The 25,129-nt window shown below is 50.5% G+C and overlaps 12 protein-coding genes across 12 annotated transcripts; 6 read left to right on the plus strand and 6 right to left on the minus strand.

Moving 5' to 3' along the window:
- Positions 1 to 920, plus strand: BDZ83DRAFT_641776 (uncharacterized protein; the record flags this gene model as incomplete). Its single annotated transcript, XM_060509571.1, has 1 exon — positions 1 to 920. A coding segment is annotated over one exon (920 nt), but the record flags the coding sequence as incomplete, so codon positions are not given.
- Positions 789 to 2,568, plus strand: BDZ83DRAFT_147337 (uncharacterized protein). Its single transcript, XM_060501308.1, has one exon. It carries the CDS (start codon positions 910 to 912, stop codon positions 2,461 to 2,463), a length of 1,554 nt encoding a protein of 517 aa, XP_060358431.1. The 5' UTR covers positions 789 to 909; the 3' UTR covers positions 2,464 to 2,568.
- Positions 2,569 to 4,947: 2,379 nt separating this feature from the next.
- Positions 4,948 to 5,897, minus strand: BDZ83DRAFT_757873 (uncharacterized protein; the record flags this gene model as incomplete). Its single annotated transcript, XM_060514956.1, has 2 exons — positions 4,948 to 5,585; positions 5,657 to 5,897. 2 exons carry the CDS (start codon positions 5,895 to 5,897, stop codon positions 4,948 to 4,950), a joined length of 879 nt encoding a protein of 292 aa, XP_060358432.1.
- Positions 5,898 to 6,214: 317 nt separating this feature from the next.
- BDZ83DRAFT_592290 (uncharacterized protein) lies at positions 6,215 to 7,186 on the minus strand (the record flags this gene model as incomplete). Its single annotated transcript, XM_060506520.1, has 2 exons — positions 6,215 to 6,643; positions 6,716 to 7,186. The coding sequence occupies 2 exons, from the start codon at positions 7,184 to 7,186 to the stop codon at positions 6,215 to 6,217; spliced, it is 900 nt and encodes a 299-aa protein (XP_060358433.1).
- A 471-nt stretch (positions 7,187 to 7,657) lies between these two features.
- BDZ83DRAFT_592260 (uncharacterized protein) lies at positions 7,658 to 8,348 on the plus strand (the record flags this gene model as incomplete). Its single annotated transcript, XM_060506518.1, has 3 exons — positions 7,658 to 7,829; positions 7,899 to 8,176; positions 8,241 to 8,348. The coding sequence occupies 3 exons, from the start codon at positions 7,658 to 7,660 to the stop codon at positions 8,346 to 8,348; spliced, it is 558 nt and encodes a 185-aa protein (XP_060358434.1).
- A 1,388-nt stretch (positions 8,349 to 9,736) lies between these two features.
- Positions 9,737 to 10,510, minus strand: BDZ83DRAFT_539038 (uncharacterized protein; the record flags this gene model as incomplete). The annotated part of the gene is made up of 2 exons (XM_060503383.1): positions 9,737 to 10,072; positions 10,403 to 10,510. Coding segments are annotated over 2 exons (444 nt in total), but the record flags the coding sequence as incomplete, so codon positions are not given.
- Positions 10,511 to 11,693: 1,183 nt separating this feature from the next.
- BDZ83DRAFT_724304 (uncharacterized protein) lies at positions 11,694 to 12,378 on the plus strand (the record flags this gene model as incomplete). Its single annotated transcript, XM_060512643.1, has 2 exons — positions 11,694 to 11,832; positions 11,891 to 12,378. The coding sequence occupies 2 exons, from the start codon at positions 11,694 to 11,696 to the stop codon at positions 12,376 to 12,378; spliced, it is 627 nt and encodes a 208-aa protein (XP_060358436.1).
- A 265-nt stretch (positions 12,379 to 12,643) lies between these two features.
- Positions 12,644 to 13,824, minus strand: BDZ83DRAFT_592300 (monooxygenase-like protein; the record flags this gene model as incomplete). Its single annotated transcript, XM_060506521.1, has 3 exons — positions 12,644 to 12,847; positions 12,924 to 13,465; positions 13,524 to 13,824. 3 exons carry the CDS (start codon positions 13,822 to 13,824, stop codon positions 12,644 to 12,646), a joined length of 1,047 nt encoding a protein of 348 aa, XP_060358437.1.
- Positions 13,825 to 14,724: 900 nt separating this feature from the next.
- On the plus strand, positions 14,725 to 16,401 carry BDZ83DRAFT_735620 (N2227-like protein-domain-containing protein; the record flags this gene model as incomplete). The annotated part of the gene is made up of 4 exons (XM_060512972.1): positions 14,725 to 15,445; positions 15,508 to 15,855; positions 15,961 to 16,116; positions 16,173 to 16,401. 4 exons carry the CDS (start codon positions 14,725 to 14,727, stop codon positions 16,205 to 16,207), a joined length of 1,260 nt encoding a protein of 419 aa, XP_060358438.1. The 3' UTR covers positions 16,208 to 16,401.
- Positions 16,402 to 18,303: 1,902 nt separating this feature from the next.
- BDZ83DRAFT_641788 (uncharacterized protein) lies at positions 18,304 to 20,121 on the plus strand. The gene has a single exon (XM_060509572.1). It carries the CDS (start codon positions 18,420 to 18,422, stop codon positions 19,869 to 19,871), a length of 1,452 nt encoding a protein of 483 aa, XP_060358439.1. The 5' UTR covers positions 18,304 to 18,419; the 3' UTR covers positions 19,872 to 20,121.
- A 1,617-nt stretch (positions 20,122 to 21,738) lies between these two features.
- On the minus strand, positions 21,739 to 22,285 carry BDZ83DRAFT_757880 (uncharacterized protein; the record flags this gene model as incomplete). Its single annotated transcript, XM_060514957.1, has 2 exons — positions 21,739 to 22,090; positions 22,140 to 22,285. The coding sequence occupies 2 exons, from the start codon at positions 22,283 to 22,285 to the stop codon at positions 21,739 to 21,741; spliced, it is 498 nt and encodes a 165-aa protein (XP_060358440.1).
- Positions 22,286 to 23,232: 947 nt separating this feature from the next.
- Positions 23,233 to 23,713, minus strand: BDZ83DRAFT_757881 (uncharacterized protein; the record flags this gene model as incomplete). The annotated part of the gene is made up of 3 exons (XM_060514958.1): positions 23,233 to 23,391; positions 23,452 to 23,478; positions 23,543 to 23,713. The coding sequence occupies 3 exons, from the start codon at positions 23,711 to 23,713 to the stop codon at positions 23,233 to 23,235; spliced, it is 357 nt and encodes a 118-aa protein (XP_060358441.1).
- Between the last annotated feature and the right edge of the window lie 1,416 nt (positions 23,714 to 25,129).

Below are 25,129 nucleotides of genomic sequence, written 5' to 3' on the forward strand. Positions count from 1 at the left end.
GTTGTGTCTTGTCATCCTGTCTATCTGACGAACAGGCGAGGGAGTTGTGTCAATGTGCTGCTGGTGATGCCGGGTCTGACAAATCAACAGAACTGTATCCTTTCGACCAAAATGATCGCGCTCGTCATGATCCGATGTGCCCCTTGATCAGACTCAAGTCACAACATTGCTCCTCGAAACTGGTTGAAGTCTGGCGTCTTGGCATGTTACAGGACAGAGAAAAGGGAGACATTCGCAACCATATAATCAACGCTGCCACCAAGACTGTAGCCAAGGTTACAAGAGTTCATAAGGATCTCCCGTACGGGAACGTCCATATGAGTCTTATGATGGGGCCGCTGCTAATCGAAAATGGAGTCCCTCAGTTTGTACCCTTTCTTTCTCTGGCACCTCTATTCAGGTCGATTGAAAAGATTTCTGACCTTTGTTATATTAGATCCATGGGCGGTGTGCTGTTCACGGTTCGAGATCGTCTTCAATTACATCCAGTAGATATTCCTACAAGCTCAGTGACCAGGTGCTTTGCTCTCAGCGAAGACAGACAGCTATACAGGACGGAGAGACATATACCCAGAGACCGCGGAGTCAAAGTCTTGATGAAACAGATAGTAGGCAGTCCGTTCTGGAGTCTGAGAGAAGAGGATCGTATCGCCGAGACAGAAATCATCAAGGATGTAGCCAAGGCCAGTCTAGCTTATATCGACATCCTGGGGGAAGAGTCCAAGCGACACAGACAGAATAAGTCAAAGGCAAGGAAAGAGATCCTCAGAAAGCTTCATAAACTCCTAGATGAGCGTGTTGAGATCTACCTTCACTCCATTGTCAACAAACTTTTCGACAGAAGTTTGCCCCTTGGTTGGTTCTGCTCTCTTTCTCCCCTTATCCTGAAGGTCTACTCTCCACGCATGTATGCGACTTGATTTTTGTGACGAATTCGATCCGAAGTTGAACAAAAAAAAATTAACCTTCACCTCAGAGTGGAATCTAGGGAGCAACAACTGTCAAAAGTTCTGTGACGCTCTGATAGACCGCAACGCCTTCGGCAGCTTCATGGTCTATCCCCGGCATTGCGAGGAGAAGAAACATGACGGTCAGGCATCTCAAGTTCTCTATTTGATGAGCTTTGTCAGCCGGATTGGCTGTCACGATGGATTCACCAGGCGGGTGATTCCTTCTTCGAGGGCGACATCCGCGAACAGCCATACCGAGGAGTTTCTCCTTCGATTCCGCCGATTCGCTCACCACAACGACACAGACATTTTTGACAGCTTGATAGAGTACTGGACCGATTGGGGAGGATTTCGGGCGCCGATATTTCGACACCAAGGCCTCTTTCCGTGGGACTGTACTGAAGCGCGCACTCTCAAGGAGGAGGCCGATCACCCGCAAGCGAAGTGTGGGGATTGCTCCTTGGCTAAGCACCTTTGGGCCTTTCCGTTTGATGCCTGGTCAGTAGCGCAGCTTCACCTTCTCAAGGAACACCGTTTCTATGCTCCTGTGCCAGCAATCGGGGGAGACAATCAAACTGTGTTGAGCGACAAGGACTGGGAGGACAACAGATTTGGCGTGCTCGAAGCGCTGCATGTCCTTGGCAGCATGGCGGTTGCGATGCACAGATCCCAGGTTTTTCAAGACAGGTGTCGATGGAATTTCAAAGCTCGCGGTCTGCCGTTCGAAAACACTCCTGCAGACCAGAACATATTCCACAAAGGTCGCGTGACTACATTACGACAGCACATCAAAAAGAGGGTAGGCAGACTTGTCGTCCAGCCGAATGGCCCTCTCATTATCCACGATCGCATAAAGCTCGCAGGCATTCATCGGGCCCAGCCCATGAGTTACCTCTACGAGCATGGCATGCACCACGACTGCACGCTGGCTGACTGGGCTGACCTGAATCACAATGGGCAAGTGGCGGCTTACACGGCGCTACGTGACTTTCGATCACAGCACGTAGATGAGATCATCGAGGACGCAAAGCGAAGGGCGGAATCTAAAACTTCGCATCCTAATGGCCCGTTCAGAGGCCCTGGTATCGATATGAACGCCACCTCCAGTATAGGAACTGGGGATTGGCTACCTGAAGACCTGGTTCCAGAAGATTGTGATGGATCTTATGCAGAAGTGGACTACGAAGCGAACGTTGATACAGGTAATTGCGACTGTCTGTGCGATGCTACGGGTCTATCGGGATTTCAACACTCTACGGTAGATGGCGGGTGGAGCTTCAGTGATGGCGGGAGCGGATTTCTTGCCGACACGAGCTCCATGGGGCTTAATACCTCAAACGGTAGTAACGGAGGTAGCGGCAATGAAAATACCGGCAATGGAGGCAGCGGCGACGGTGGTAGCAATGATAGAAGTGGCGGTGGTGATGGTAGTGGGAGTCACGGAGGGGGCGATTCCCATGCAGGAAGTACTATCAACGACCAATCATGGCAGAGTATTATGGGTATGTTTTAAGACGACGAGAGGATATCTGTATTGTTGGAGAAGCTGTCATCGTTGTCTGCCGTCTGGGCTCAGCCGTGATACCGTCTCTGCTGAAAATAAAGTCGGAGCATCAAGTCTTTTGGCGGCATAGCGGGCGAGTCCACGCCGCAAATGGTGGGATTTCTGGACATCGACTCGTCCAAGTGCTGGTACATGTAGGTATATTTAGGTATTCTTGAGTCAACGCCCCGCGTACACGAATCTAATTAACAGGGTTGTCTTACGTTGAGAACCTTGTGGTTTAGCCAAGGCACATATTCTCGCCATTATTGAAACGGGGACTATGATTAATGAGATTTGGAAGATCATGCTCAAAACACCAAGCTGACCCTTGAATCATCAACGACCTTGAACAGAGCCCAGGAAGAAGAGGCTATCGTCAAAGCACGGACAGTAACCGTGCGGCATGGTTGTAGTCTCTAGTTACATATTGGCCTGGCCGGGGTGTCGTTGTGTAACACATGCAGTAGCTTTATCCCCGCCGAAGCGTCAGCCGAGCGGTAAGCCTTGCCCAGTGAGTCCCTTTGTCCCACAATAGCAATCCCAGCGAAGCTGAGATCCGTTGACAGCCGCGGACAACGGCCCCGCGGGCCGTCTGAGTCCCTGATTCATGACGGCCGCACTCGTTGCGAAGGCGTTTGTCTAGCGCTGTGGTCCCCTTGCCAAGCTTGCCAAACGATGAGGCGTGAGCGAAAGCTTAAGTCGACGTTAACCCGCAATGGGATATGATCCCAGCAACTTCAGATACGGGGGTCCCAGCAAGAGAAAAGCACTGACAGCCGTAAAGATCAGCTCCACATTTCGATTGACTTTCGATTTACGACTTGCCGCACCCCCCTTATCCGTGTAAGGTAGTGTAGAACAGCGTATCAGCTTTTGTCTGGCAGTGGGGGTCCCTGCGGGAGATAAAGGCTGACATCAAACCCTATTCTCGTCGATTGCCATTAGCAGTAATTTACCCCAGCTGATATCTGTAGATCCCTTCCCTCGTTTGTCCTCAACAGCATCACATATGACTAGATATCTCGGTTATGTGATTGACGCCTGATTCATGGCGGCCGCACGGTAACACCGTTGTCTGGCGCCGGGGGATGTGGCAAACGTCGGCCCGGATGCGAAACCTTACGCCCGAGTGTGGGGCAGACCCGACCGGGTTCCGGCTTTGAACCAACTACATTCCTTCTGGTTAGTATACAAGGCTCTCTGCGCGGACAGAGCACGTGTAAATGCGGCTATGGAAGACCCTTGAAGGGCTTCTCGGAAAGTCTTCCCGACATCACCAGTCAAATCTCGGCCGAGTCGGGGTCCCGGCCTTGGGCGAATACTCCGTAGGCCTCTAGTGTTCCACAGCTCCGCCACGGTCATTTGGGGCCTCCTGGCCTGCCTCGGCTTGGCATGATAGCAACGCGGGGCGGCGGGGGTCAACGTCCCGCATCTCGCCCCGGGGTTTCTCATTGTCCGGGGAGTTAGAACGTCAAATTGTCCGCTAACTCCCAAGGAAGTCTTGTGACGCAAACTGGCAAGATCCTTGCTGGTGGTAATTTTATTTTATCCCGTACCAAATGACTAGCACCCATGGAGCTGGGTGCTTTATGGCGGCTCATCTGCTGCTCTCTCTAATTCGTGAATCCCAGTTTAATTTGAGCACCATGAGTCTTGCAAGGATGTTGTTGACCAACCTGGTGCTTGTCTCCTTCAGACGAGACGGCAACGTCATGAACGGGTAGAGTTGAGCCAATACCAGGTGCCTGGGTCAGTGAGATCAGCTCAAACTGCATATGAGATTTGGCCGGCCGCCAGGCTTGCGTACTTGCTTCGGGCTATTTTTCGAATTCACCGCGAGTCAAGTCATTGCTACTTCATGAACCTTTAAAGACTCGTGAAAGTTGGCCCCGTACGAGACTCAAAACTCACTCGAAGCATGGGACGCGTCTCCATGAACCCTTCGTGGGACGTCGTACGCCTCCCTAACTAAAGACAAGCGGTGAATCAATTAGAAACTATCACAGACTTCATCATGGTCACTGATTAGTATTGCTATATGTAGATGCAAAAGGAATAAAGTGAAATGAAGGGCCCCACGCATGGAATTTCGTCAGAGATTATGGCTATTGCGACATATCATAGTACCCACATGTGCAATGTTGAGATTCCCTAAAGTCTGTAGATAGCATTGCGAGCTCCTCGTAGTAAGATAGCCAAGAATCAGATGATAGACTTAGTGTAGTCTGTGTTTAAGCGGCGTCTCGGTCTCGCTTATTGCGTAGGACCGCTCGAAGCACGTGTTTTAGGAAGCGCTAGGGGTTCTAGACATTTAGATTCCCTTTATTTGCCGCAGCCTTTCGGGTGATTGACTCGAACAATCCTAAACTACATGTAACACGGACTCCTCTATTCTGTTCGGGTACTATTCTAAGGTTCACACGATCAGACGGAAAGAGAGGGAAAGAAAGCTCAGACGAAGCTCGCGACCCAAACATCCATGGCAGCAACTCCCTTCTTACCCCCCGGCACACCGTCCAAACTCGCCTCGCAAGCATCACGCAGTGCAAAGACCACGGCGCGCTCCCGCTCATCTTTGATACGCTCCTCCACCTCACGCGCGAAACCGGATCCAAGACAGGCAGACACCTCCCACTGTCCGTCCTGAAGGCCCTCGCCGCACTGCACGCGGCTCTCTTTCTCCAGTTTCCAGCCGGCCGCGACTGCTAGTTCTGTGAGGCGCTTCGGGCCCAGAACCGTGCGGACGTTGGAGATGCTCTCTTCTCCTTTGCGGCACTCTAACGCTGCTTGAGCCAGGGCAGCTAGGACGTGAGGCCGGGCGGCTGCGTGCGTTGCTTCCAGGGACCATTCGGAGAGGAGAAGACGCTTGCTGTGCTGTCTGATGGCACGGAATGTTTCTAGGATGAGAGAGGGGGAGGAAAAGTACCATAGGCAGTGAGCCAGGACTGTCGCATCAAAGGTCTTGGCGACGCTGGATGAAGTGAGGGAGGAGAGATAGTCCTGAGGGCTTTGTTGGATCCAGTTGATACGTTTGCCAAGCGGGCCTTGTGAAATGTGATTCTGTGCTTGCTTGAGAGTGTACGGGGCACCTAAACGAGTAATTAGATGACTTGCCGGCCGAGGCTACTCACAGAAATCACGGAAGGCAGCAAGAACTCACCATAGTCCAACGAGGCCGGGTCAACGGCCACTACGGTTCCCTGCTCACCCACAACAGTGGCGAGAGCCGTTGTGCAATCACCCTGACCGCATCCTAGTTCCAAGATCTTGGAGCTTGCTGGAATGTCCCAGTGCTGTAGGAGAGCCAAGCGATGAGTGGTCTGGATGAGCTGGACGTCGAAGTGCTTGGGGTCGTGCAAGGAAACACGAGCAACAGCAGCGGCGTCAAGTTGAGTGGACATCTTGTTGAGCGTGTGAGTTGAGTGAGTTCCAGATGAGTGATCGATAAACACAACAAGGATTACTGTCCTGGGATCGGCCAAGGAGGGTAAAGTAATGAAATATCTGGTGGATTCTTATCTCTAGAAGCTATCGTTGGGGACAGTGGACTCTTGTACTAAACATGTAGGGTGAGACCTGGCCACTAGTGTTCAAGTTAGGTTCACCCCTCCAAGGATTCAGGAACAAAACATGCTGCCCGCACCAGCCACGGCCAATTCCGTTGTCAAATGTCTGTGCATATTCTGCCCCCAATCCGTTAGTCAGTCCCTCCTCCACTTCATTCTCTCTTCCTCACCAACTCAAACCCAAATCGCGGCAGCATGGTGTCCAGATGCATGAAGCTGACATGACACGCCACGCGCTGGCACTTCAACTCTACCACGAGATTTTCTGCCCCGCTAGGGCAGGCAAACTCCACCGTCGTGCTATTCGGTTTCATGGTGAGGTCCAGCACGCCGAGCAGCTCGCCACGCACAGGAAGAGCCGAGTACGACACGGTATCGTAGTTGAGCTCGTCCATGTTTGTGGAAGAGCCTGGCTGCGAGGTGGCGGAGGGCGCGATAAGCTGCCAGACTTCAATCTCGGAGACGTCTCCCTTGGTAGTCAGGTCCTTGATCCGCGTGGAATTTTCTGGAGGCGCCAGCCAGTTGATTGCGCAGGCGTTGATACCAGCGGTAGGAACCGGGAAGCGCATGATAGTTGAGTCCTTATTTTCACATCAGCTTTCTTGTTTTGAATGGAAACTGGTGAGAAGGAGAAAGTAAGAAACTGTGCGTACCTCGACAGTCACATAAACCTGTGGCCCATTTCCCCATACTGAATTCTTCAACTTGCGGCTCACTCGCACCACTCTGTCCGGCCAGGCACGGAGGTATTCTCTGGGAGGGCGAAGAATCTTGGCTGCTCTGTCCAGCCCTAACCTGGCGTCACCGTAGGGAAGGGCATTAAGTTCAGAGTCTGTATAAGGGAAAGCTGCGTAGTTGGACAGAGTAGCAGGAAGCAGGGCAATGTTGGCGCATGATATCAAGGCCAAAGCCAAGGAAATGTAGAGGATGAGCTTAGGAAGCTGCCAGTGCTTGGGTGCCTGGAGACCGTCAAGATTCTCTGAGGCTTCCAACAAGGGATGATCGTCATCATCCTCGGAAGACGAGCGCTTCTCGAGGGATGTACCCGAGCTAGAACCCTCGCCACCGCCTGGTCGGGATAGTGGTGTGTATTGCGAAGTGTCTGACTTTGATTTAGAAAACATCGTGAGAGGTTGTGCTAGAGGGCGAATGAGAGTAAGACAACGGACGATGAGGAAAATGGCGATAAACTTGGAAATTGTGGATGAAAAGAAGATCAGAAGTGATTCAGAGTAGGCTAGAGGTAGCCAGACAGTGACAGAAGACGAGTTCGAATAAGGCTGCAACACGCGGAACTACCGTGTGGCGCAGTCTAGTCATTGAGGACCACCTAGAAATAATGATGTAACGGGACTGCAACGCGTCTGTAGTTTCAAACTTTCACCAGAACTTGACTCAATCAGTACGGCGATAGTAATCTATCTGACATTCCGGGGTGACCGTGTCGGTGACTTTCAACAGTCTCAAGTCAGTTGGTAGCTGGAGTTGTCAAGTGTCTTGGCACCAGCTATATCATCTTGCTGTCTCTCTCTGCCGCGGATGGCCGCGTACAACGTGGAACCTATGCCGATCCAGCACTTGACATCCCATCTATCATGCCCAACGTTCCTACCGTCCTTACTTTTTGGCTTGCCCTTGGCACTGGCATTAACCTCACATCCGCCGCCGCCCCCGCCCACGCCGGTTTCCACGTTCAGTACCCTTGGTCGTCCCGCGGTGCCAACCTCCCGTCTCGGCCAGAGTTAGATGAGTTCCACCCGTTTTGCCGTAAGTTTCTCCTTCCAGTCTCCAATTCTTCAGACTCTCCAGTATTGGTGGTCTAACACACAGCCAAAGGGGAGATCGTGCACAATCCCCAAGCCTACGCCCGCAGCTCGCGCACGTTCCTTTCCTTCTCAGGCCATCCTGGGGACCTTGTCACGGCTCTTTACACTCGGAACAGAGTGCCGAAGAAGAGGGACGACTTCCCTCATGTCATTGTGCAAGACTTACCCATCCAGCCCTCTGGGCAGGTGTGCGTCAATGTTACAATACCATTTGAGACCAAACTCAACGAGATGGGAGTCATGTACTTTGAGGCCAAAGACCCGGCGACGGGCAAGGTGCAATACTTTGTGAGTCGCCCCTGCTGGAAGTTACTTGTAGTGAGATTGAGACTAATGTCACATGAATTGATAGTGCACCGATGTTAAAATGGCCGACACAGAGGCTCTCCCTGAAGAGCACCCGGCCATGTGTGCGGCTGGGAATGAGACGCTCATCCCAATGCCGGATGAATACCTGTAGATAGATAGAGCTCAAGATGCAATCATTTCTCGAAATTGCTGAGTCTAAATGTGGAATCTAACACCCCTGTCTTAGGTAGCTTAGAATGGTTCAGACCAATGCTCAGAGACGTCGCAACATCAGAAGGGACATGACTCGGTCTTAGGTCTGCTGTTTTAACAGGATGTCTGAGTCAACAACATGCTATTGATTTTTTTGTTCACAAACCTAACGTGATATTGTAGAAAACTCTCTATATCTGATTCTTCCGCATAAACCACATTGATAAGAGCGGAGGAACTGTTCTCTTTTTTTTTTCAAAAGAAAAAAGAAAATATAAAGGAAAAACAAAAAAGGGGGCCCACGTTCGATGTCGGAGGAAGTACAAACACCTCCAAGAATCACTACAGCGTTCCAAAATGTCATCATGTTGGCAAAAGCTATCAAGGCGGTGTCAGAACAAGGGCACCCGATAACTCGAGCAGTTGCCTCATACTCGTAAGCATTCGGGAAGATAGCGACCTCCATCGTGCTATGCAAGCTCTCCACAGATGAATTTAGTAAACCTTGAACGACCATATGACTACCAAGTTTCCAGGGGGCAGGGGGAAGGCTATCTGGCGGAGACCCGACTGGACAAAACAAACGTGCGTGCGGAATCGATTACTCACCCCCATGCGCCCAGACACCTTGATTTGCATGTTTTTAGTTTTGGTACACTTGCTTTGGTGTGACCAGCGCTAAAACAGTTGGGTCACAAGGATAAGCATCGAAGTTTATTGCATGGCTTGGAGAGTTCGTATGGGGATACGCTTAATTTAGGGACGCTTCTCAAGACAGAACGATGATATTGGAAAGAAAATTCTATTGTAATTCGAAGGACACATTTAACTAAACAAACCTAGCTACGCATTTGATCACTGGAAGTTCGCAAAAGTGCTGAGACACCCCACTACATCTCCCCTTCTCGCTAGCAAGCCATAGAATCCCTACCGCCCAAAACGATTTTGCCGCAAACCCGCTCCTGCAGTGACTTTTCCTGACTCGCTTCTACCGCTTTGGACTTAGGCGGAAGCCTCATCCTTGTCGACGGAGTAGACGTGACGCTTCTCGACCTCATCCTTGTCAACAGAGTAAACGTGACGCTTAGCGACGGGGGCCTCGTCGACGTCAGGAGAGTAGACGTGGCGCTTCTCAACTTCGTCCTTGTCGACAGAGTAAACGTGACGCTTGGCAACGGGAGCCTCATCAACGTCGGGAGAGTAGACGTGACGCTTAGCGACGGGGGCCTCGTCGACGTCAGGAGAGTAGACGTGGCGCTTCTCAACTTCGTCCTTGTCGACAGAGTAAACGTGACGCTTGGCAACGGGAGCCTCATCAACGTCGGGAGAGTAGACGTGACGCCTCTCGACCTCGTCCTTGTCGACAGAGTAGACGTGGCGCTTCTCAACCTCGTCCTTGTCAACGGAGTAGACGTGGCGCTTGGCAACGGGAGTCTCGTCCTTGTCAACAGAGTAAACGTGACGCTTGTTAAGAGTCTCGTCGACATCCGGGGAGTAGACGTGACGCTTCTCGACCTCGTCCTTATCGACGGAGTAAACATGCCGCTTGTTGAGGGTCTCGTCAACATCCGGGGAGTAGACATGACGCTTCTCCACCTCGTCCTTGTCAACAGAGTAGACATGGCGCTTGGCAACGGGGGCTTCGTCTACGTCAGGAGAGTAAACGTGACGCTTCTCGACGGTCTCGTCCTTGTCGACGGAGTAGACATGGCGCTTAGCGACGGGCGCCTCATCGACATCAGGAGAGTAGACGTGGCGCTTCTCGACGGTCTCGTCCTTGTCAACAGAGTAGACATGGCGCTTGGCAACGGGGGCTTCGTCTACGTCAGGAGAGTAAACGTGACGCTTCTCGACGGTCTCGTCCTTGTCGACGGAGTAGACATGGCGCTTAGCGACGGGCGCCTCATCGACATCAGGAGAGTAGACATGGCGTTTCTCGACAGTCTCGTCCTTGTCGACAGAGTAGACGTGGCGCTTCTCAACAGGAGCTTCGTCAACGTCGGGAGAGTAGACGTGACGCGCCGCCAGAGCAGCCTCAGCGCCAGGAATAGGCCCGGCCTGAACAGGAAGAACGTTCAGGCCGAGACTGGCAAGGCTGAGCATAACACTGGTGATCTGCATTTTGAAAGATTGGTTGAAAAACTGGTGGTTTGAAAGGAAAGGTGAGTTGAAGAAAATGTTGAGATGATTGTCAGATGAAAGCTGTGAAGTGAGATGTTGTTGTGGATGCTTTTTCTCTCGATGGTCGATATTTCCTTGGGTATTTATGGATTTAGAGCTCCAAGTGATGAAGCTCATGGGGGGGGATATTCGTTCGACAATCTCTCCGTACGACTACGAATCCCCACGATCAGGAGCGTGCATGTGCGTTGTTGCGCCGGCGTTGCCTTCGCGATAATTCTCAAGTCGTGGGTCTTCAGACGTTCGTGCCGAGTCTGTAACATGCCTCGTAAAGTTTCCCAGGTGGATTCCACGATGAGGTTCCAGACAAAGATCGTGACTAGCTATCGCGTTCGGTATACGAGGCTGGTGGAGATCTCTAACAGCAGGGCCGGGGGCGTTTAGATGGCACGCCGGCATGATACGCCGTCGGAAGAAGTCATGATGTCCTGATGTCCGTTCCGCCGGGCAAGCCTCATCCAAGCCTCCGTCAGCTCGACCGGTCAAGCCCCAAGGTCCATGGTAGGCAAACAAATTGACCTGCGGGCGTCCATGATTCATCTGGCTATCGAAACTTTACTTTCGTCGCATATCGAGCCGTCACATCATTTCGTGTGGAGCACGCAACCTGTTCCATACCTGCGGTCCCTTCCTTCCGCTACTGGGATCCGGATTCCCGAGGTTCATCTAGATGGAGAAACTTTCTTTCATCGCAAGTTCAGCGAGCAGATCTGGTGGAACCTCAAACAGTCCTGCGGTGCTTTTCGTCGTCAACATAGCAACGGAGATTCCGAAGTTCATCTAGATGTTCATCTAGACGATGAAACTTACTGTCGTCGTATATCGCGCAGCTTTTGTGGGACCGGAGGTCGTCATGCGGTCCCTGTCAACATACTTGGGGCTCTCCACATGGTCGATGCAACCCTTGGAAGACTGACTCTCATCAGTAGATCTTTTTGACACTTGCGAAGTTGCGAATCCTCTTGCACCGCCCCATGGTATCATCGCGACTCGTCTACTCAAGCGTAGGCGGATACGGCCACAGATCTGTTAAACACTGCTCGCCCACTCCCGGCGCTGCTGATCCAAGCGATTGTGTTCTTTCTTTGCCAATCTCAACGCACTACCCTGCCAGCACGCCATCATGTCTTTGAAGTCTTTGAAGTCTCAATTACGAGGCCCCTCACTCGGTCTTTTCGCGGCCCTCTGCGTATGCCTCGTCTTGAACTTGGGCGCTCTCTTCTTCTCCTTCCGCGTCTTGACCCGTGGTACACAGTCGTACAGTACGTCAAATCCTCGTCTTTTGTTTTCTTATTTACGTATGTTACTAACAAATAATAGCCTACCTCGAAGGAGACCGACCACATGAGCTTCCTATTAAGGTCCGCACCATTCAGGCTGAATTCGTAGATGACCCTGAGCACTACGGAATGGAAGGCTTCGCATCTACGGTTGAATGGAACGCAATCCGTCCCCCTGGAAAGGGGTTCGTCTTTCTAGGCCAAGAGCACTTTGCGTTTGGCGTGTCGATGTGGCATCAGATGCACTGCTTGAGCCACATTCGTGCCGTGCTTGTCAACGGAGACGACGGATCTGACCACACGGAGCACTGCTTCCACTACTTGAGGCAGGGTATCCTCTGCGCTGCTGACACAACAATCGAACCTGGTGGCACAAACAAGAAGCTTCCTAATGGCGACAAAGTTGCTGCAGGCGATGGAGCTAAACACACCTGCCGGGACTGGAGACAGGTGCACGATTGGATGGCGGAGCAACACTCGAAATGGACGCCTGAAATGTTTGAGAGGATCAATGAGTCTAGTCTATAGATATTTTGCTTTGAATGAAAAATTCATGCATATTCATAGAAATCTTCCAATTTTTCCACATCTTTCACTTCAGTAACTCATCTCGTCTGCACATATGTTCTGCTTCATTCTCTGCATGCGCTTCGTGTAAGTGAGCGTGCACGGACTTAAGCAGAGCTGAACTCCAAGGGAGAAGCATAGCAAACGGAAACAAGGTATCACCGATTCGGATTGAACTCCTCGAGATGACAAGATGCGTTAATATTCTACTTTAGCCTGAAGACCGTCACTCATCATCTACATACTGATAACATAGTGGGCCAGCCTCCGTGTCAAAAACCTGCCTTGGTGTCACGGGCACACTCTGTACATCAAATGGCATCTCGTAATCTGCGCTTGCTTTGACATCATATTGCGGGTCGCTCATGTTGAACGAGTGAAAGGGTATGCCGGAGAAAGCTGCAAAATTGGCGGGGTGTCGTTGTTGCCACTACAGAAGTCATCAACGCACGTTAGGATATCTGATGTGACACTTAAATCAACTAAGGTTTGGGAGGGGTGCGCACCTTGCTCCATAAACGGTCAAGCTGCGCATGATGCAACCAAAAGAGAGGGTCATTAGGCGTGAAGGCGACGGCCAGGTCCTTGCAATCGTCCGCTGGCAATTTCTTTGGGCAGTCCCCCGCCAAGTCCCCACCAACAAAGTTATGGACGTGATTATGCATCTGCTCCATTGAGTGCTGGAAACTGTAAAAGTCGCCCGTATGATGTTCAGTCGAGTTCCGCACAGAGTTTGGGCCAAGTGTAGAGTTCTGGGGCTTCTCGTGATCGAACCAGCCAGTGATAAGGGTCAAGTTCCTCCGCAGTGGGTGCGGGATCGGCCAGGCGAGCTCGAACTGCGCGAAAGCGCCTGTGGTGACCATGCAATCGGCCTCGGGGGAAGAATCACAGTCTCCGGTCCCGCCTAGCCCAAACTCTAGTGAATCTTCAAATACGGAAGAGCCGACCAGGTCCGCGTGATCGCGCGACCAGTCCCAATATGGCGTTGGACCACTGTACCCGCAGTTTCGGCGGAGAGACGCGTCGAATAGGTAGAGAAACCAGCGGTCTGCACTCGTGTAAGTATCGAGGTGTTTGGCAAAAGAAGAAGGGGGGGGGGGACGTACGCCACGGCAAAAAATAGACATTCCTATGTGCGCTGTGCTCTACTGCTGCGTGCGAGTACGAGAAGTCATCATATAGACTTCTCATCCCCTCGAGGACTTTTTGTTCTGGCGTGAGTGATAACCGTTGGTGCCGTATGCTTCCGAGGCATTTCACAGCTCCTACCCAGTCAGATTTCTCGTCCTGCGTCAGTGTTCGCCATTCTTTGCGTTTGGAGAGCTTTCCGCATTTTGTTGCTTGTCCATGGCAGGGGAGGACCGAGAAAATGGCAAGTACAAAGAGAAACGAAATCGTTCGACTCATGGCTCTAACATGAATGTGTATTCAACTTTCTAAAGAAAGGACAAGGCACAGTCACACAGAATGGATGGTAGTTACGGAGTTAAATAAGCAGTTTTGCTCTGTCGTTTAGCTTTCGTCCCACTTTAGCGCTGTTTCGGCCAATGAGAGAGAATATTTCAGAGACTTGAACTGTCATCCCGCCGGCCGGCTCTTAGTTCTATCTCGATTGGTATTCTAAATTGCACGCCGTGGCAAGACGAATATCCCACGATTTCATTTCTCATGACATTCAAATTCACTGATATCATCACAGGATGTCATGATCCCAATTGCAAAGGTCTCTCAGTTTTAGAGTAAGTTATGCTGGCCGCGGTGCCAGAGTTTCGGTTCGGCAGAGAGCCTGACGTGGCCTGTCATCCAAGACACTTCCAATTTCAGGCAGCTTTCCGCAACCTTCGACTCGTCGGTAGGCCGCGGTAAGGCTGATTGTGTAAAAGGGATACATCCTGTCTCACTAGCCGAAGGTTACTTCAACTTAAAGTGGGACACACGCCCCCCCTGGTAGAACTTTAAGCGTGAACAGAGATGATCCTAGTTGCTATTCGTGGGACCGTGAATCGTGGTAATCCACTATTTTCGATTCAGACAATGCTCAGACAGTAGCCTCCATCGCTTGGGGCCGGACGGCGGGCGTAGCCATTGCGTTCTGATACCCGCGGCGACTTCTGATATTCGAGGCTTGTTGTAAAGTATCTGGCCCTTGGGAGGAATAGCATCTGGCGGAGAGGTTCAAGGGTAGGGACTTTCCCACTTATCATGCCATTCATCCACTCCTCAGGCTCACTCTGCTCCCATCACAGCTGCATTTAGCACGAAGAATCACCTCTCCTGGCACAAATCCATACCCAAGCCACAATCACAATGATGTACTCGTCAATAGTCCCTTCTCGCTCTCTCGCTCTCTTTCTCTGTATCATATTTCCCTTCTACCTCGCTCTTCGCGGGTCTGGCTCATTGTCTGATGTCGCACTTTTCCTCTCGAAGCTCTCCTTACGTGCTGAAGCCCTACACGTTGCGCTCAACGCACCCCTAGACATTCCTCCCCCATCCATTTCCAAAGCACCAGTTGGAACTTCCACGAGGCCCGCCAAGGTTGTACGCGCAACTGAAGGAGGAAAGAAGCTTCCCGAAGATTTGGTACACGCCATCAACTCCTTCGAGCAGTATGCGTCTCTTGCCCAGGGAGTCTTGCAGCGGAAGTATGCGCGGTACGACCGCCAGACGCCTGCACAGAAGTTGATGAGCGACAAGCTAGGGTATCCTGAGCACTTTGAGAAGGCCACGGAAGGGATTAATGCAAATGCTCGTCTCTCGAAGCAGATTGCGCAAATATCGAGAAAGCATTACCAAACCGGCCCAGGAGCGTTGACAGACGAAGATGATGCCGATTTTGGTCTTGTGGACCTGACCTTTGGACATCTTTCGCGAGACTGGAGCTCGTTTGGCGCCAAGGAGAGGGAGGCTACTTTCCCGCCTGTTATTGCTGGGCTTGAGAAGCATTTTGGTGAGCATGGTAAGGACAAGAAGGTTCTTGTTCCCGGGTGCGGTATGGGCAGGCTGGCAAGCGACATTGCTGACCTCGGTGTGTATCTCTTCCTTCGCTGACTCCTAGGCATGATCTCAAGTGTTAACATATGGACGCAGGGTATGATGTGACAGCCAACGATCTAGACTTCAGCTCGATCTTGGCTCACCACCTTCTTACAAACCACACAACGTCACTGCATGAACATACTATTCATCCCTTTGTGACCAAATGGACCCATCAGTCCAACCCCTCCTCACGCTACACAGCCCTGACGGTGCCGGATCACATGCCAAACAAGGCTGTCAAATTCGTCGAGGGTGACTTCTTGGAGATGTTCCCCGAGGACGGCCAATTCGACGCCGTTGTCTCATTGTTCTTCATTGATATTGGCAGCAACATCATTGATTTTCTGGGCAACATCCACCGGCTGCTGAAGCCTGGTGGTACTTGGGTTAACCTTGGACGTAAGTCATCACTATTGTCCCACGAACCTCTCTTCCTTGAGTCTTGAGGCTTCTCGTTTTCTTGACATCCAACCGGCGAACTCAAATTGACATGTGACGACGTAGCACTAAAATACGGGACCCACACCGCCCTGCAGCTCTCCGCTGAGGAGGTGCTTCATCTGGCGGATCTGATTGGATTCGATGTTGACCTTTCATCGCGGAAGAACATCGACAGCCTATACGCTCAACAGCCAGAATCCTTGCTCAAGTTCACTTATGGTAAGTACCCGTTATTCTTGATGGGGGATGAGAACGATTTCTAATGGGGAAAATAGTAACACAATATTGGACGGCCACGAAGAGATTTTGAAACGGCGTTTTGTGGCTTCTAGGTTCAGTGCTAGATACAATATCGCGGACAACATATCATGGCATCTTATCATAGAGGACAGCTGGCCTGCAGATGTCTTAAAAACCTTTTGCAAGGGAAGGTGATGAAAGCTGTTTATTTTAGTTAGCTAGAGAGAAAAAAAAATAGACATGAAGGAATAAATCATTCTGAACCTTACAATTTGCCGCATCAATAGATTTGACATGTAGACAGCCATTTATTTGTTTGATCGTCCGTTGTCTTTATTGTTAGGGTTATGGCTCTCTAGCATCTTGACAATTTACATCCGCCTTCCCCCCCAAATGCTTTTCGTCAATAGCCTTGTACAGTTCCATCAAAACCAATGTCGCCTAGGCTAGCAGCTTGAATTCATTACAGGACCTCAGGCCCTTGAACATTCCGTAGCAGCCTTTCTCATGGGAGAAACATTGACAAGGAGATACTTTTCACCTTCTGTTGCCGTTTAGGTCTTGTTAATCGACTATCCATATGCTGCTGGAATTTAAGGCTATATAATATATATGTACGTGCCGAGATCATCTACCTTCTTCAGCACTCAATGGGGTAGTTATCAAGACCAATGTCTGAATTAGGGTGTGGTAATGACTTGGTAAACGTCACAAAGGCCATCATGACAGCACAGTATTTATTTCAGGGACTGTCGAATCCCGCGTCATATCTAGACAATGTGATCTCTTGCTCTGTCCGTAGAAGTTTTACGAGCTCCGAAGACCACTTTCAAGACTGCAATGTCATTGACCAGTTGTTAGTACCTAAGACCATGCGGTGGCTATCGGGACTCTTTTCGGCAAGCATGGCGTTCAAGAAGTACTGCTACGAAGTTAACGAAGCCAGTTTGCACAACCGTATTTGAATCTGACTCCTCATGTTTTACTCACCTCATTGGTTCACAAGCAAGTCATACGTTATTGGATCAACTTCTGTTCTGTGCGAACACCAGCGCGTCACACAACGCAACTTCAATAACTGACTCAACAATTATAACAATCAAATCCCACAAACCTGCCCCTACTAAATTCAATACCGAGACTAAAGCCATATAGTGAGTTATATAGATTTATTTCCAACGTATCCTTATTTGTTTTAATGTTCTGCCTTTGCTGGCTGCTCGGGCGATTCTCGATATTCTTTACACAGTATCAATACGCGGTATCAGTGGACAACGTATCCTTATATCAGCCAGAAAAGCGGCTTTCTCTACTTTTTTCTTTGACGACAAAGAATAGATCTATTGGGGGGAAAGTCGTTCCTACGGCGCCAATTTTGCCATGGAGTTGCCACCTAAATAGACAGGCCAACTAAATTGACCCTCAATCAACTCAACTATAGCCTCAAATTTGCGTTAATCGAAGCGCTGGCACTGGCGGACACCAACGGCGACTGTGGTGTCAACCTACCGAGGCACCCGACTAGGTCCTACAGAATCTTTACGGGGAGGAAAGTACGAGAGAGGAAGTCCCTCTCCTATACATGTGCCTTGGTGATTCTTCGATAACAGAGCGAGATGTAGGATGGGCCTCTAGGTTGTCAGATATCAGCCTTGGTCGGTGTATCCCTCTGAACACCCTCAATCTTTCCCATAGGATTCTGATGAAACTTGTTGAGATTTGTATCACCAGCTGGGAGTATACATATCACTGTATCGCAGCTGAAAACAGATTTTCTATAGCAAACTGCGCATGGCGTCGTCTGTACCAGTGGGATGCCAATGAATGAGATAGGAAGGGCGTATGGGTATCAACTGGGTGGATAGTGCCCGGCAGCCCAATGGAGTTGGGATCATCAACCGCATGTCACGGTTACATTGACGCAAAACGGTAGGATGGAGAAACAGGTCTCCACAAGATTAGATGACATGTCTATGAGATGAGATGAACAGACTTGTGAGATATGAGTGAGCCGGTGGGCTGTCAAGGACTCCAGTCATCAAGTGACGTTACACAGCCACAGCTCCTTGGGGGATGTAGCGCCACCTGCGCCACTGCGCTAACCACATTGTCGCTGCCTGGCGCGCACGTCCATTCCTAAGTGCTTACGGACTGTGCCGCAATTCACGACATGCTTAAACACGGGCGATTTCCCAATCTCATAAGCCATATATCTTTTTTTTCTCTCTAAGCCCGTCAATCTGTCCAGCCTTTTGCGGATACAGATTCGTATTGGAGCAGTCATGCCTCCCACGGAGAGGAAGAACAATCTCGATCTCTCGATACAGCTCCTTCACCCAGACACCCCCCTCCACGGAGGCAGCGTCATCCTCGGCCACATCGTCCGCAAATCACACATCGTCGCCGCCAACGCCACAGTCCGCGTCCGCCTCCTTGGCCGCGCGAAGGCAAAACTCGTCATCTCCCGCGGCAACAACCAAAAGAGCTACTACCGCTCCCGTTTCAATTTCTGGTCCGAGAACGCTGTCGCCGATGTAGTCCACCGCGGACCTATCCACGTCGCACCCGGAGCCGGAGGCGAACCTGTATCCTGGCCTTTTGCACTCGCACTGCCGACGCATACGGATGCTAGGGCCGTGAATGACTGTGGCGGGGAGAGTGCCAAGGAGGCGTGCTTCTTGCGCCCCAACGTCGGAGGTCATGCCGGACTAGGGCTGCCCGAGCAACCGCTGCCTGGAACATTCCATTTCGACGGGTCCGGATTCAACAAAAGTTGGCATGGCTTCGTCGAGTACTGGATCGAGGCTGAGCTGACGGTGCACGGGAAGAGCACCGTCGTGAAGGCGGCGATGCCTGTCCGGGTATTTTCGCCTCCCGTACCATCGCCGATGATCAGCGACTTTAGGCTGGAGAGACGGAATAAAGCTGGATGTGTGAGCAGTCAGAGGCTGCTACCAGGCATGACGGACGCGGAGCTGTCGTTCAAGCAAAAAACGCAAAAGTTCTTTGGCTCCTCCAAAGTTCCCACCTTCCACTATACTCTCGATGTGCAGTATCCTACGGTGATTCAGCTGGGAAACGAGTCAACCATCCCTTTCCTGCTTCATTTGACACCATCCAAGGATCGTACATCGGATGTTATCGCGGACGTACCGCAGACGGTAACGATAGAGCAGATGGAGCTGGAGCTGCAGACGACGACGGGCATCATTTGCCCCGGAACACTCGATCCCCACGACGCAAGCAAGACGCGGAAACTCTGCTTGGCGCGGCTGAAACATCTTTTCCAGGCCTCAGATAACATCATTGTCGTTCCCTCGGGCCCGAAGGAAGTTCCACTGGACCTTGGTGCTGTTTTGGATCTACGAGTCGACGCGCTGGGACGACTGCTCCTCGGACAGAGAAACGGTGCAGGTTCGTTTGGGCAGATTGTCGTTCCCACCTTCGTGACGTATTGCGTAAAAATTGAGCATGTGTTGCACTGGGAGGTGAAGCTGTCGGTGGCGGGCGAGAGCTGGAAGTGTGAGGGAAGTCAAAAGTTGCTTGTCCTGGCACCAGATGAGGATACGGCAAGTGGTAGGACGAGGGCATCTGCGGTTGCTTCTTCATCGAGTGCGCCGCCACCGCCTGTTGAAGAGGTCCCTGTTTATGATGGGCCTAGCGAGGCGGCCCCAGCATATGAAAAAGTCGTGGGCGGCGGGGAAGAAGCGCCGGTCATCAGGGGAAAGTCATGAATTCGGGACAAGACTCAGAAGAGGGAGAGGCTAGAAGGAGTTCATGGTTGAGGATCGGGGGGGCTGAAATACATGATACCCATGCAAGAGCGGATTCAGCTGGAATAGGGTAGTCTGGGTAGTTGAGACTACACAGACTAAGTAGTAATAGCAGTGCTGGATCCAACGCTGTAAACTTGAAGAATATGTGATATCTTGCTACCGGGCATCTGAAAAAAGACTAATGATGACCTCGAGCCGTGCAACAACGATACTGATTGCGAATGATTCTCAACAGTGATAAAGCAGTGGCGAGAGCGTAAGCGACTTGAGGTGTGATCGGTGTCACACTCGTACGCGTTGAAATAATGGTGAAGCTGGGATGGCCAGCCGGGAGGAGAGGATCTGGTACTATTGTTCAATGGCTCTTTGGTATCCTCACGCCTGGAAAACTCGTGCCTCGAGTGCTATACGCGTCCGCTGTCAGTAAAGTCCTCCTCAAGGCTTGGCTTAAAAAAAGAAAAACCCCCCCCCAATCGACTCACATCGCTTCTTTGCAGGTCTACAGCTTGAGCACACAGCCCGGTAACATCCGTCGATAATATACCGTTCGGCACCGGGGTTAGTATCAGAGCACCAATTCAAACATGCTCCAAAGTCGGTCCCAAACGTGCCGCACTCTCCGGCCGTGACCGGTACGACAACAATAGCAGCGAAAAAAGATGCGGCGAGTACGAACTTCATTGTAGCTAGATTCAATAGTGTGAAGTTAAAAAACAAGCTTAATGGAAAGTACCGAATTCTGGCAGAAAATACTGAAGACGAAAGTTTCTGGGCGAGAAGGTTTGATTGACTGGGGAAAAGAGAAAGTATGTCTCTCTTTTGTAAAGATCTGCATCGACATTGCGTGGCTCTTATTCCCCAGTCGGCATCATTCGTGTTCATTCTTAAACGCCCCGACATTTGCAACTCGGGCGGATGTAGCACACGCGTGGAGTTTCATCCCGGAATAGAACCGGAGCAGGCCGATCATTTGGAAACGACCCAGTATCGCAGTCACAGATCTGCAGTGCCCGTTGCCAGCTTAGATGAACGGCGCGCCAAGTGCTACTTGATGTATCATGTGCATAGCGGCTGTATCAATATACGCGGACAGTTAGCGAGCGCCGTGGGCACACGAATCACTGCCTTGTGGAAACTCCTTCCTTTGTGTTAGGTTTTAGGGGCCGAGCTCCAGTTTGGTGGCCCGGTAGGCTGGTTAGACTGAACTTTAACGCTGAGTTGACATGGGAGTCCGGATTTTGTAACGAGTTCGAGTCAGGTTCTGGAGCAAGCCAGCACGCCGCACGATGAGGAAGGCCTCACCGTGACCAGGATCTCTGTCCGAGAAATCCGTCACAAATTAACAGAATCTTCTTCACATTTCATGATTGGCTGGTACATCGAGAGAAAGAAGCGACATTAATATGATCAGCATTCGTCTCAATTGCTCAGGGCTCGAGTATTTCGGATTCTCTTCATGACTGGTGCACCCGTAGCAACATGAAACTTCACTGACTTCCTGAGGCCTTAATCTAAGGTCTTTCATGGGCTATGCATTTCGAACAAGTATATCAAGCCAGGTTTGCATGCCGAAAGTTAGAAGCCCGGATAATTGTTTCATTTGGGGGAGGCTATGGGGTTTAGGATTCAGCTGAGCAGACTCCTGGCAACACGCGCAAGCCACATGCATTTCAAAAATCCATGTCCACAATGATCAAGCCCGATAAATTTGTTCACAATCTAGAAGATGATATTTATATGAACAGTCAAGACCGATTGGTAAATTCTTCCGTATGGAACTCAACTTGCTCAATAAGATGTAAGGTACCCAACATTGGCAGCAAATTCAAGCCTTTCCGATATTAATGCTCACCGTGTCCGCAAACCCTCCCTCCGGAGCATTCACAGTCCAGACTCTGCCTTCAGACATGATGTAGTTGGTCAGGTACTTGATGCCAGCGCTGAAGATGCTGACCGCCTTCCTATCGTTGTTGTTGGTCAAGACAATGCCCTTGCAAGTGTAGGTCCACACGTTGCGACCACCCTGGCGGACCCAGCCTCCGACCATATGAAAGGAAACAGTGACACCCATGAGTAAGATTGACTTAGCAGAAGCAACTCCATGAGGAATCGGAATGCCGTCAATGCGCTTTTCGAGGGCCATGGAGGAAGCGACCTCGTCATTGGATCTGGCGACGCTGTGAGGATGTTAGACGCTCAATTTGCAAGCAGAATCACTTGGCTTACTTGATGGTTTCGGGAGCTTGGATCCCAGAGCCGATGAGCTGGAGGGAACCTTTAGCACTCTCATGCGCAGCAGGGTCATGCTCGACGGGAGGGACAGCCAGTGCCGAGACGGCAGTAGCAAGACTTAATGCTGCAAGGAACTTCATGGTTGTAATCTAAGCAAAGGAATGTGAAGCTCAAATGGCAAGTGATGCAGGTAAGTTGTGGGATACAAAGGTCACAGGCGGGGTGTTCCAGAGACTTATACCATCGGGGAGGGTGAAGCAGTGCAAGGTCAAGGACTAAATGACTGGAACCTGCCAGATGGGCCATGGCAACTGCGAATCTCTTCGGCGTCTCATTCGCATTGTGTGGAAAGCAACCGGACATCAATAATACAAGCTTTCAATAGGGGAAAACCAATCCGCCCGATAATAAAATTTAGTAGAGTGGTAAGTGTGGTTTAGTAACCTCCATGTCGATCAATTTGTCTAGCCAACAAATCCGAGATGACCGGACCGGAGACTTTCGCGATACACCAGAGGCTGAACAAGGCTTGCATTGATCGGTATTGAGCCGTGACTATTCGAACTTGATAGTATTTTCTATTTTCCTTGCCTTTGTCACGAGTGTTCACCTTGAATGAAGTCCGTTAAGGTTAGGCGTAATGAAGAGCCAACTTTTCACGTGAGTCGCGTGAGGTGCTCAATCACACTTGCCTAGAATGATTAGTTGCAAAGTTGAATCATGGAGATTCCAATTGCCCCGCCATTGCTAAGCAGGACCAAAAGATACGAACAGCTATCGACACAAATGACTTTCAGGATTTGGTGCCAGACAGCAAAGACATTCTCGGGCATCGTGTAAGGAGTAAACAATATCTTTTACTTCTCCTTTCAAGGCTACTCAGGCCATTTCAAAAACTTCGCGAAGCAAATGGAAATTATTGGTTATGTGTGCCTGATGATTACGAATCAAGATAATATAGGTACTAAGGTGCGAACAGCATCGCAATCCAGTTCCAAAACGGCCAGATATTTTATGTCTGAACAAATCCCTCCAACCCCCAATTGAGTCAGAAACTCATAGAGCTAAAGAATTCCCATGGAAAGCTCTATCGCTTGCAGAATCCGTGACCAGACTTTCCAGTAATCTTGGACTGGGTAGAGTCAATGACATCGTTGGCCACAGGGTAGTATCCATCACGAGCCTGCGCCTCGCAGACGCGGTTCCAGTCATCACCGTCGACACGCTTGTGGGAGAACCACTTGCACTTTAGTCGCGAAATGTTAGCATTGTATCTAAATGTTGTCACAGGGCTGAATAGCCTTACCCTGCCTTGACCGTGGTTGTAGTTGGCCTGTGATCGTGTTAGTAAATAGTAGCCTCCGCCTTGGAACTTCGATTTCCGAATAGATGCGTACCTCGCCCTCGTAGTTGTTCTTGCAGGCATTAAAAGTGAGCTGCCAGTCGTAGGTCCAGCCTCGGCCGTTCCAAGTGCTGCAGGAACACTCGTAGTGAGGGTCCGCGGCGACGCCAGGGGCGAAGAAAGCGCCGATAGCGGCGAAGAGAATGGTAGAGGCAGAGAACTTCATCTTGCTGATTTGAATCAGAATGATTAGATGTAATAGAGGTGGTAGATAGCTGTCAAAGAAGAAGTGATGACGACGATGATGATGACGAGTGTGGTGATGAAGTGATGGCAGAAGAACGCCGAACGGTTGACTCTTTATGTTCTTCAAAACAATCATCTCGCACGCGAACTATGTTGTTCTTTCCTCGCCATACAAAACAACTTAGAATTATTGGGGAACATGAGACTTGACTCATCCCGGCTCGATAATCACAGGTGGTAACTCACGAACTCGCCGGCCGCGAGGGTGTCGACAATCTCCAATCATGGTCTCATCACCATCATCCATGTACAGAAATAGTACGACATCCAGAACACGAGACACCGTTCTTTATTTTAGTTCACTAGTTTGGTCAAGATGATGGGAAAACTTTGATGATTTGCCTTGTCCCAATGTTAACTAAAATAGAGCGTCAAGACTTAAGTCTTGGAATTGTGAACTTCCGGTCTCATCTCGAAGCGCTGATCTATACCCGGACATCCGGACAGGGTAGTACCATAAGGGATTTGATCTGGGGGGCATAGGGTTGGGTACCGGGTTCAGTTGATCGCGACTGTCCAGCATGCTATGCCCATCATCTTACCTTAGCTGTGATCCAAAGCCGTATGAGTGCTTTGCCTGAGCTCAAGATTGCCACATGTAGCCCCACAGACACGGAGATTAATGAAGTCCTGTTCAAGTCTGTTCGCATTTCCCAACTCCTAATTGTGTATAGAAAACGTGGAGAGGATCACTGCACGTATGCTAATTATCAAGAAACTATCTTCCCACGCGGTTTCGTAGCACCCGTTGTCAACGTACCGCACTTTACCACAGCTTTGGCAATTTCTATCAGAGAATCTGGTAATAGCCATCTGCAAACAAAGTACGTCGTTCCCATAAGTGACTATTGTAAAGGGGTCGGCAATTCCGTGTTGCGGTTACCTTGACATGGAGAGATCGACAGTGGAGAAATGGATCTAGGGCGCTCGCGTCTCTGAAGACAGGATGAGTAATACGACTAGCCGCTTCTCTGGTAGAGCTTCTCTGGGAGATGTGTTCCAGATTGTCGGTACGAAGACTCGTGGTATTGATACGCGGCCTTGGCGTGCCTGGCCCAGCAACGCCACAAGTTAAGCTTTCGAGACGATGGAGTCAATCAAACTAGACTCCCAATCTAGAAAAAACTGCCCGCATACGAAAATTTTTCCGGCATGCCACATGGAACATGTGCCTGACCGCCTTTGACCACCACTCCCACTTCGCGAATCGCGACTCGCAACTTCAATTGTAAGTTGACATGATCAACTTGACGGGGGTGAAGCCCTCGACTGACATGGGATGCATATTTATTGAACTCTATTATCTTTTTCTCGGAGAAATGGACAATGAGGCCTT

Source organism: Colletotrichum acutatum (assembly GCF_030867785.1).
Source record: "Colletotrichum acutatum strain CBS 112980 chromosome Unknown BDZ83scaffold_188, whole genome shotgun sequence".
NCBI lineage: Eukaryota > Fungi > Ascomycota > Sordariomycetes > Glomerellales > Glomerellaceae > Colletotrichum > Colletotrichum acutatum.

What these genes read in the sequence shown, in the direction of transcription:
- BDZ83DRAFT_147337 (XM_060501308.1), top strand. Translation starts at nt 910, where the DNA reads ATGCGACTTGATTTTTGTGACGAATTCGATCCGAAGTTGAACAAAAAA.
- BDZ83DRAFT_641788 (XM_060509572.1), top strand. Translation starts at nt 18,420, where the DNA reads ATGCCTCCCACGGAGAGGAAGAACAATCTCGATCTCTCGATACAGCTC.